This window comes from Brachyhypopomus gauderio, chromosome 18, assembly GCF_052324685.1.
Source record: "Brachyhypopomus gauderio isolate BG-103 chromosome 18, BGAUD_0.2, whole genome shotgun sequence".
NCBI classification, from domain to species: Eukaryota; Metazoa; Chordata; class Actinopteri; order Gymnotiformes; family Hypopomidae; genus Brachyhypopomus; species Brachyhypopomus gauderio.
This window is the reverse complement of record NC_135228.1, coordinates 15,738,622-15,750,627: the sequence shown is the minus strand read 5'-3', so window position 1 is coordinate 15,750,627 and position 12,006 is coordinate 15,738,622. Positions and strand designations below refer to the sequence as shown.

Sequence of the window (12,006 nt, the reverse complement as noted above, 5' to 3'; positions counted from 1 at the left end):
ATCCCTTCCTTTGAATACATGCATCACATGGGACTGCTACTTTTATTACATTTACATCATTTAGCAGACGCTCTTATCCAGAGCGACTTACAAAGTGCTTTGCATCCGATCACAGAATTCATCCTAGGAAAGAGTACGTATAGGCCAGAATTCAAGATACCATTGAGTCAGACTCTATTACCACTGCTGCTGACATCTCTATTACGATGTCTGGTTGGTTCACCATTAATTGCTTATCTGTTTAAATCTGAAAGTCCCACAAGTCTTGTTGTTTTCCACCATTCCCTATGGCTCCCTCGTGGGTGCTGGTTCATATGGCTGGCATGTCCTTGTACAAGACCCATTTGCTTGTTTCTCACTTTATTCTTTCTCTACCAGCATTTGGCATCCTGGTACAAGGTGCTGTGTTTTGGTGTCAAACATGCATGCTGGGCATCACTTCTGTTTTCTTGTAGCAATAGTCAATTGTTTGAATGTCTTACGTCAACCGACTGCTGTCGGGCGGTGACGCATTCCACGGAGGGGCTTATTTTGCCATGGCACCACCACTGCTCCCATGGTGACCATATCCCCCATCTGTCTGAGGCACACCCTCGTCACCTCATCCTTGGGGGCCAGTGCTTGGATGTTGGATGTCATGGATGTTTTGTGGATAGTGGAGGTCACATTTAGTAGGTTTCCTTCTCCACTCCTTCTGGCTGGTGTACAACATTTGGCCACTGGTAGCTTCTGGCTCTTGGCCAGCTTATTGTGCCTGCTGGAAACTTGGTGACCGGCAGAGTGCACGAGTTTGTGGATTTGATCTTGTTATTCACACCCTGTGGACGTACTTTAATGTTGATGTCCTTCCAGTTTTTTGCCTTAGAGTTCCAGCTTGAATTTCCACATATCTGTAGCTGTCCGACAGAGCTGATATATGGCCTTGTGGTGGTTCTCTGCACTGATCACTTTTCCTCTTTTGTTTTCTTCATATATATTTATACATTGAGAATTCAGAAGCTCCTTCCTTGCACAGCTGATGACACAACTGCACTGAAACATCCAATTTTTCTGTAAACCTTGTGCACTTCACCACCATTTTAAATATCTCTACATCTCCTTCTAGGACAAGAAATCAATTTGCATTAGAACAAGTAGATGTTTAAAGAACATTTGTTGCATGGGTCCTAAAGTTATTTTTCTTTGAGTTTCCCAACTTCATTGCTACCATAGTAACAAGTGGCGGTGCAAACAGAGACATCATTAATGTAATATCCATTAGCATTAAAATGCCTTGCTAAGGGAAACAACAAGTCACTGGTTCAAACGTATAATAAACAGCAAAGAAAATGTTCTTTCTCTTGGTTTTTCCAATGTAAAGCTTGGTTTTTCCATGTAGGGCAGTCATGGCCTGGTGGTTAGGGAACTGGTCTTGTGACCGGAGGGTTGTGGGTTCGATCCTCAGACCTGAGGCCATGACTGAGGTGCCCCTGAGCAAGGCCCTTAACCCTCAATTGCTCACTTGTATAAAAAATGAGATAAAAATGTAAGTCACTTTGGATAAGGGCGTCTGCCAAATGCCATAAATGTAAATGTAAAGCTGATTACATTTCATGCAAAAAATACAAGACAACTCCTATAGTAATTCCTAAGCAGGAACAAGTGGTAATAACTGATTTTGTTGTGCTAGTTAATTTACTGGATGTGGCTATAAATTTACAAGCTGCACAACTAGAGCAGTTGCAGGATACTGTGCAACAGTCATTATTTGCCTGGTCATTTATCTCACTCTCATTGTGTTTGATCTTTTTGTCTCGTTTGTAGGACATTAGTGGAGGGTCTTTAAAAGGACTGCAGTCTCTGCACCATTCTGGAGGATTCAGAAAGTTTAACTATATTAGGCGCTATTTTATTCGTAGGATGATAAGTGAGCAGCAAAGGGATTGGGGTCAGTGCATCCACACACACGTACACAAGCACACACACAAGAGCGCACGCACGCACGCATGCACACACTTATGGGTGATCACAAGTGTTTCTAAAGTGCAAAGGGATTCATGAATAAAACAAAAAAGCCAAAAATAAAACCAAAATAAAACACATTTGCATTAAAATATGTTGATATTGAGTACAAGATATCAATTAAAATATAGACTTGAAAGTTAACCCTTCACTGTTTTCTGTTCAATATCTTGCACACTGCTATATTCTAATATTCTATGACTGCAGTTATAAAAAAAATACATTCTCGTCCTCTTTTGAACATTTTAGATGATTGTTGGTCTTGGTAACTGATGTAGCTTCTTATAATTATGTATACAGTCATATCAGAATATTACCACCACCTATTTAATATCGGCAATACCCACCCTTTACTCAAATGTCTCTAGTAAGATGTTGTAGCATGAACTCAAGGACTGTATTAGGTGACAGAACGTATCTGGAGGCTCCTGTCCATTCCAACTACAGCAGAGCGCTGAGGACCCTTGGCTGGGTGGTTGTGGGTCATTACTAGTAATCCAAGTGCTCCCAGATGTGGGGCGTTATCCGGTTGATGGGTGCCATGACCATCAATCCAAGAACGTCAACATGTACGGGTGCATATGATCCGCTAGGACTGCCAAGCACCTACTGGCATTCAGAGACTCATGCAGTTGTATTAGTGGTCCAAGATGGCAGGAGGACGTTCCCCCAGACATGTACACTGTACCAACACTTGGCGTTTGGCCCACTGTCGTCTCTTGGACTGGTTCTCAAAGATTTGGCTGCATATACGCCACTGTACATCCACTTTATGCAGCTCAAACCAGGATCTGCACCTTAACCATCTGCTTTGAAGGCTCAGACATAAGATTTCGCTCACTGGTGATCCCTGACACTTAACCCATTGCACCTGTGGTCATTACGGAGGTTAACTAGTCCACTCTGGCTTGGCGATCGCTCTGTAGCATTGCCAGAATCCCCCCGTCATCACTGGCCCGTGAGACGCCGCTGTGAATGCCATTGGGAAGCAGGCAATGTGTGAGAAGTCCGTTCTCTGTACACCTTCACGACGGCGGCTCTAGAACATCCAGCCAATTTAGCAACTTCCCTGACGCTGCCCCTCCTCACACGGTACACTGTTCTCATGACTTTTCCAGACATCGGTCGGTCCTTTGCCTGCAATCATCATTTTGCATTCTGCTGCAATATACTTACGTTACATGGCATCTGTGATGTCCCAGGCAAGACTAAACCAGGGGTGAACATAATATTCTGTTAGAACTGTGTGTGTAACGTGCAAAATGTATTAAACCTTTTTTTTAGGAATGGATTAAAATGTTCAGAAACAGACAAACGACCACAATGTTACAGTCACAAAGGAACAACTTGAAACACACGCAGTCTCGTCAGACGCCACCTCGCCAAACAGCAAGAGGAGAGCAAAGCAGAGGGGCTGCGATCATGTCCCACTACTGCAGCATATGCCTCAGTTCTGTGGCCTTGTTTGAGGTCACGTTGGCAGCGGGCCCACCGTTCCGCCGTGACAGGGCCGACTGTGCCGACCTGCTCTGGAGCCGGCCGCTGCCCACGTTTGACCACCACTTTCCGTTTTTCACACTCCATATGGGGCTCTCACACCTCGGTTCCCACTGTGTCTAATTTTATCGTTCCGCTACAAATGCCAGTGACACTTTGTGCTGGTTGCCTGCTGGCTTCAGCCGAGCAGTAAACCTGGTGTTCACAATGCACACATGGCTAAACGTACACTTTGCCACGTGAACCCAGACGCTTTTGTGCTTTATGACCCCTATAGGCCTCAAAGTTAATCAAAATGATGCCCATTGATGTGGCATTTACATCATGATTAGTGACTCTCCGTCTAATCTCAAAACTATTAAGCAGTTCCTGTTAAGGAATAACAGCATAACACCGTTGTGGAATATAGTACTAATGTAATGTCATAAAATTAGCATAATGCCTTTAAATAGCCCTAACCAAAATTATATTGGATTATATTTTCCAAATTATATTGGAGAAATAAAAAATCATATCTGAAACCCTATACACTGCTGTCCTGGAATATCAGAGAGATGGAGGAGAAGGAAAACAGGGATGAGTGAATGAATATAAACGCACTGGGTACCAGGCAGCATGTAATCTGCTATCAGAACAACAACAAAGAAGGCAGAACAGACAGTGACTGTGTGTGTGTGTAGGCTTACATGTGTGTATGAACATAAAGAACATTATTTTGGGTGTACATTGTGGGTAGTTTAATCTTTTCTTCTCTCTCTCTCTCTCTCTCTCTCACACACACACACACACACACACACACACACACACACACACACACACACACACACACACACAAACATACAGCACAGAAGCACTTGTCATCATAATGAAATGAAATATCGGAGAGATTATATCGAATTTACATATAATGTAGACCCCAAAACATAGCATGGAAGTAGTTGTAACCTCTCATCAAGTAACAAAATTAGAAGAATCTCTACACAATTTTCTGTTTATTCTGGACCACCAAAATCTCTTTCTCCAATATGTACACATATTTAAATACTGTACAGTCCATTGGAAATGCAAACATTTGGATTTTCATAACACTTTCGAGATCGTTTAGGAGGGGCTATTTAAGGTCCTTGATGATTTGTGTGCTTTGTCACAGTAAATGAGGGTTCACAGAAAGGTACCTGGCCCTGAAACCAGGGGACTTTACTATGTGGCACTGACTGGGAAGAAACTCGTATCAGAGAAGAGCTACTCGAAAGATTTTTAATGTGCTTATCTCTCTCTCTGTTGCCTTCACTCTCTCCAACACACCCACACCCACACCCACCGTGTAATAGAAAGGGAATCCGACAGAAGTTCCGGAACCTTCTTATTCGCCTAATATATCCCTCCAACTACTCTGAGGGAGGAAATCAAGCATGGATACTCACAGACACAACAGCCTGGGCAGCACTCAACCCCCCAACCCCCCCAGCAGGACCAAGCACTTCGCACATCTGCATGCGTTAAGACGCGACGGCCGCTGCAGGTGCCATCACTCGTGTGGCTGTTCGCGTACGTGCAATTTCCTTTTTCCCTGTTGTTCTTTAATGTCACAGAGACAAACAAGAGAAGCGACAGACTCCTACACTGCCACCATCAGACATGGTCGCTCATTGTGAACTCACATTTGTTCATGACTCATCCAGTTTGTACTGGGCGATGAGTCACGGTGTGATACAACATCACTGCCTTAACTAAGCCCTTTTTATTATAACAGAGACTGCTTGTTCAATTTCCCTGAAACTGGAGTTCAGCAAGAACCATTACTATTACATACCATCATACTGTGCTGAAGGTGATGTCTATCCTCGGAGAGAGATGAAGTGTGTCAGACTAACCTACATATCGAACTCCACAGAAAGAATGAACAGATTATTAATATCAAAGTTCTTTGCATAATCATTCATCAAGACTACCATAAACTACCCTAAATAGATCTTTAGATTTAGTTGTTCTGAGGTGAAATCTATGATAATCAAAAAAAAAAAAAAAAAAAAAAAACTAACCAAGGTAATTAGCTGTGGAAGAAAATGGAGACAATGTTTACCTCAAAACTGAAAGACTTGTGTGTTGGTAATTGAATAAATCACTTTATAAGAAAAAAAAACATCAAAGAAAGTAGTATCCACATTGTGGACTCTTGTGTTACTTTCCATATTTCTTTTTTTTTTTCCCTAAGGGCCATCTTGCTGAAGGAATTCGCTTCACCCACTGACTGACAGATGCCCAGAAGCTACACGACGTTTCCCATGTAACCTGGCTCTTCTTTGTCAGCCATTCAGCTTCTCTGTCCTTCTCCACTCATACTTCCTTCAGTCTTCTTTTTCAACATGCTCTCATTCATATTTGGACTCCTTATCATTCTGCATTTCTCCCTTATCTCCTCAGATACCCTGCTGTCACTAGCTCTGCCTTTTTGGGGACCCCTGGTCACAGAGGAGAAAAGATAACACTAGCTTACTTGCCTCATAATGTTTTTAAAAGCCACTTTACAGACATGGTGATGATATTCAGGTACTCAATGCTAGTCATAAACTGGCTGGATATCACGGTTTATCATCTTAAAGTTGCTTTAAACACAAACCACTCAAAATCATTGAGATAGTACAATATATCGTTGCCTTTTTTGGCAAAAAAGAGAGCTGCTAATTCAGGCACCTCAACAGTCATGACTAGGTGGTGGCACAGAACACAATGCTTCCTCAAATACTCATACTAATCCCAGTAAAATCCAATTACCTCATCCATGGTTATTCTGCACCGTGTACAATATATACCTCATAGATTATTGTGATCTGAAAAATGTGTCGTTTCAGGCAACTGCGTTGAAAGAGTAGCAGCCATTTATAGAGCAGTAAGCTGGTAGATTAGCCATCTGGAGGTAAGAAGTGCTGATATAGTCACTAAAAGCCACAGGAAGCCACAGGTATACCAGTCACAGATAATAAAGCTCACTCATTTCTCTAAACCCTTTTCCTTCATAATATTCCAAATGGTAATAGCTGACCCCTTAACCTGGTGACAGTCCAGGTTAAGAGAAAGAACAGGCTTGAAATGGGATTCTGCTTTCATGCAGGTACCTTCAAGGTAGGAAAAAACAACCCTGGTAGATTTGAATTTGACTCTGTAGTGATTCTGCACACTATGCAGTATAGTGCCACCTTTTAAGTGTGTAAGCCGAGCCTGCGAGATTGGAAGGGAGTGTGGCCAAAAAAAACAAAAAAAAAAACACAGATACTTATGTTCCATAACTTATGTTATGATCATAACATTTGTATATGGGCAGCTAAAATGCAGAAAAACACATTTGGTTTCAACTGCATATGAATCGGTCGTAAAATGTTTTTTTTTATGTTCTTTTTAGTGTCAGGATGGGAAAAAAGTCTCATCACATTCATTCCTGGAAAATGTTCACAAAACCAGGGAGGAAAATTTTATGCAGCAGATATCTGGAATAGAAACAGCAACCTAACAGTCAACAACAATAGCCATGTTAGCCAGGAACATTAAATTTACTTAATTATACAAAGTGCACAGTTCACAATTTATGTAATTGCCAAACTAATTGGGTACTTAGCAAATATACTTAGAAAATGTGGGTTCATCTGTAGTGGAGTAAAGGTTTAAAGTCTCTGGAAAGTATCCAACTTCAAAAACTGAAGCACTTGTACTTTATTCCCCTCCACCTGTGATCACACTGCAAACAACGAGGCACGTTTCACTGCAATGCCTGACGTACCGTCACACAAAGCCCAGTACCGTCTCACACAAAGGGGAGTTAAGCCATCACTACACAGCAGGCCACAGTAAAACAAAGGAGTAATTAATGGTGTCCATTTGGAGCAGAGAGAGAAAAGGGTTTACGAAGGCATTCCAACCCACTGAAGCTGAACTTCTCTAATCCAGTTTAGTGGCAGGAGCGAATCCATCTAATCTGAGGACACGGCCAGTACAGCAATAGGGGTGAAGGAATGAAGGACCATGCGGACAGCATCCATCGAAATAAAAAACCATCATACCAGAGAATGGGGGGTACAGTGAAGCGAACAAAGATATGTGGCTACTCAGCAGGGACTGTGGAAACTTCCAGAAGCTGCACTCATATCCATCTTTGTGTGTTTGTAAGATTAGCCACGGATATGAACCATTCCTCAATGCTGATATCGCCAACAACAGTATTTCTCTAAGCTGACAGGACAGCTAAGCAGTGTGCCGGGGCAGTAACTGGCAGGGCGGACGCGATGCAAACCTGGCACAGAAGAGCGGTCTTCATGCCGTCGCTCTGTTAATAACGGACACGTGGCCAGGGATGTGAGCGACAGTGACAGAGCCTCTGCTGTCATGTTTCATAAAGACTTTATTATGTGGCAACGTGGACCTTTCTGTATTTGTGAATGCATGTTTGAGGTTGAAGAATGTTGCCCTAATGTTAAAAACCAATATACTGTTATTGTGTTTTACTTCAAACTGATAAGTTTTGAAATAGCTTTGTGGTGGATCCCTGCCTCCCTAATCTCCTGGACCAGATAAAGTGAAACAAGCAGCACAATTCAACACAATTATTCTATTTATTTTTTAAAATCTGCCCATGCTAACTAGAATCTAAAAGTATTATGGTCAAAGGACCTTTTCTCCCTCAAACAGCAATAAAAATGTCCCGCAACAGGAAACTAAATAATAAGGATATCCTCTCTTCATCCTGGGATAACACGCACCCAATTATTAACAACATGTCAATGCACAAGCACTCAGTGCTGCTTTTCACAGGTTGGAGTTCGACGATGGAGCTATAAAAACTTTTTTCTCCTATTTCTGTGATCACGAGGAGGCCATCGTGTTGAATATTTTTTTCAATGACCCTTAACTCTTGCAGTTCTTTAAACACTTTCTGATTACATTTCCAGGAACAACAATTGGAGCAGTAAAATATGATCTTTTTGCCATATCCTGTGAGCACAGCATAGGGAAAAGGAAACCTCACTCAGCCATGAAGAGGAGGGAGGCATGACACACGATTCTAGAGTCTCACGTTTACATGCTGTACATCGAAAAGCTACATGTATTACATCATGATGCATTCTGTGGTCACCAAATCAGCTACTCAGATCCTGCAAAATTCATAATAAGTATTGTTTCTGATTTGAAGAAAATGATTTGTTGTTGTCAAGGTGCAGGACCATGCCATAATGTCATTTATCTTCTTTATAATTCAGAAACACCCTTATTCTACCCCACATTTCATATTTATTTGTCCAAAAATACCATCTCTCAAGGCTGAGCAGATAACACACAAACACAGCAGATAGTGATGGCAACACTGAAGACAGCATGCAACACTGTCTGTTCCAATCAGCATGGTCCTGACCCTTAGGGCAGTTTCATTATGCCATAGCAGACAGGCTCTAGACTGGCAGACTGGACTGGCACCAGTGTGGCTCTCGGAACTTTTTGGGCCTCGATGTGAATGTGCTCTCTACACTCACTCGCAACCCTACCCCCAAATCTGCTCAAAAGTGCAACACTGCATAATTGATGTCTCAACTCTCTAAGCTTCGAAAGATCAGTCAGAATCATGCTAGGATGTTTAAATGCATTATTACCCATCAAATTACTACTGACAGCCCAATTACAGAACCACATTATAGAAGATAATATGCTTTAAAGCTACTAGGGGAAAAAATCATGTACAGTTATATTCTGTTGTACACGGAGCAGATGGTAACCTCCAAAAGATCTGCAAATCTGCATTTCTCAAAACTATCTTTAAAAGTGACTGTGCACCAACTTTCCAGCCCATTCGGGATAACTGACACTTCTCAGTGTCAGTGATTTTTTGCCAAGATCAAATCACCATGGCTTTGTGCATGGGTGTTCTCTAAAACTCTCTATAACAGTTTGGTTCATTTGCTAATAAAGGTAAACAGAAACACAACGAAGTTCACAGTGGTTTTTACATTTAATGTAACAGCTGATTTGCGGGCATGTCAAGAGTTGTTTAACTCCTCCATTATCTGTTAATTAGCATTTCCTTGTATTGTTTTAGCCATAACAAACTCAATGAAGCTAAAATTCTGAAAATTATCCCACCATCCATTCACATACAAGGCTACTAGACACCAAAAGCCTAAAAACAACTAAATTATTTCCATAGTTGTTTTGAAAACTGCAAGCTGAAACACATCGGTATCTTGCCTTTCAACAAGAAATGTATAACATTGCTCTAGAATTATACAGGTTTTTAATTAGAATCTCAATAATAAACAATATTTAAAGATGTGTTTGTAAAGTTTTATATCCCACTAGTTTGCAAGGGTCACGGGGGGGGGGGGGGGGGGGTGTATGGGGGCTGGAGACAATCCTAGCATCATCAGGTGAAGGCGAGGTCCACCATGGACACAGGTCTCCAGTTCCACCACATGGCCGTATGTTTTTCCTCTGAGGCATGAATGGATACCAGTGCAATGGGTTATGGTGTGATAGGGAGGTACAATAGTACATGTGTGTTAAATTAAGTTTTCAGCATACGAACATGATGCTTCAAATACCATAAATTACATGAATTAATAAGTGGAATGGCTGGGGCAAAATAGGCAGGCGTGTGCATGCTGGAACATTTACTTAAACACCACTGTGAAAGAACCACAATGACAACATTTTTTGTGCTATTAAAAATTTTTTTTTTTTTTTGGTTGGCATAATAAAAATGTGTTTTACACGATTCTGGAGTATGTTTGTATACATTTTAAGTCATCGGACAATGAAACTTTATATTAATTATTGAATATTTACATTTTGCCTAGATTTGGCCTTGTGAACATCCCTCATCTGTGTCCAGCAGTAGACTGGCAGTAGAGAAGGAATTCACTCACTCAGTATCACTTTCCCATACCACACATAATGACAAATGAGTACACTAGAACAAAAAACTATGGGTGGTAAAGAAATTCTGAAAACATAATTGGATTCAGTGTGCAAAAATGCATAGGCAAATAAATGGCTATGTTTTGCAGGAAGCAAAATCACTGATGAACACACTGCAATAAAAGCTCAGAGGTACATGGTGTGTAGGTGTTTCCTAAGGATTCATCTTTAAATACAGTGATGGAGGGCATTCCTGCCACCTGTTACCTAACAACTCAGGACTGCAAGACTGGACAATCTGATAAGGTTAAATACAGCTGATCCTTAGGAATGATCCCCATGTGTGTCCTTGTATTCCAAACTGATCTTTGATACAGTTTGATAACAGTTGGTGAAAAATAATCCCGCCATTCATTACCAATTGAGACTATTTCTGATCATTTCTTATTATGTCAGCATCTGTTGCCTGAGCTATTTTTTTATATCAGTGGAGTTTAATCTTGTGTCAAGGCTAACATTTTCACTCTTGTAACTGGGGCTGGATAAAACATAAGGATTTAGGTTTGGGGACTGTATCATGCACCACACATGTGCACACTCGAGTGGTCGAAAATATTTAACAAACAACGTTTTAAACCACGGAATAGACTACACATGTTCCTTCCTTGTCATCCAAGTGACGGTGGATAATTATTTAGTAAATTTTCGCCACTAGCTCTCAATCACTTCCATTCAGTGGCATGTGAGGCAGCTTGTACATGACGCATTTAAAACAAGCACATCCAAATACATGTTTACTAACGGAAGTAACGGTGTCTGGGCGCCGTGTCCTCTGAGACGGGGAAACGAACATCCTTACGGTCATAAGGAACAACCGCAATACATTTAAAGTAATTGACCACAACTGGTGTTTCATCAATTGGTGTTACAACGCGCCCGAGCGATTCGGTAACGACGAGGTAACGTTTAGTGGGGGAATATCGACCGAAGAAACGGACGCTGCTTACTTTCGGTGATCTTCTGTAATCCCAATACGTCCTCCGGTGTGATTATGGTGTTGGCGAGCAGTTCCTCCTCCGTGGTAACGGGGACCCCCACGTCCGTCGTGTTGCAGCCCTTCTTGACTTTCATGGCTTCTGCAGAATTGGGGTTCGAGTTCGACTTGCCGCCGCGGACGCTGTGGCTGTTGGTGCCGTGACCGACGTCTCCGACGCTGCCGCCGTTACCGCTATTGCAACTGCCGGGATTAACGCCGCCGGACTTGGAGCTCGATGGGTCCTGGCTGTTGCCTGTGCTCGTACAAGAATAGCTCATTATCCGTCCCTCCTCCTCCTCCCGCTGCCCCTCGGTCTAGCAAGATATAAAACAGTCACCCTCCCTCACCCGAAGGGCCGAGTAGGTCGCCCGTTTATTTAAAACGTCCGTTCTCCGCTCGGGTTCATGCAGTCACACTTTACGCCTTCCCCGCGCGCCACGCCGATGCCGAGGGTGCGCGAGAGCGCTCGAGGGGGTCGTTACACCGACCGAGTCACCCGCGCGCAGCGGTAACGCTCGCCGTTTGATGAAACTCTGCATCCTACTATTGTGTGGACGGGTTGTACAACAGAACAA

At 42.3% G+C, this 12,006-nt stretch overlaps 1 protein-coding gene across 1 annotated transcript in view; it reads right to left on the bottom strand.

Annotated features, from left to right (window-relative positions):
* unc119a2 (unc-119 lipid binding chaperone a2) overlaps window positions 1-12,006 on the bottom strand; it is a 21,031-nt gene extending 9,025 nt beyond the window's left edge. The window contains exon 1 of the mRNA XM_076980013.1: window positions 11,403-12,006. Within this exon, the coding sequence (XP_076836128.1) occupies window positions 11,403-11,709 (307 nt within the window). The 5' untranslated portion in view covers window positions 11,710-12,006. The remainder of the gene's footprint in view (window positions 1-11,402) is intronic.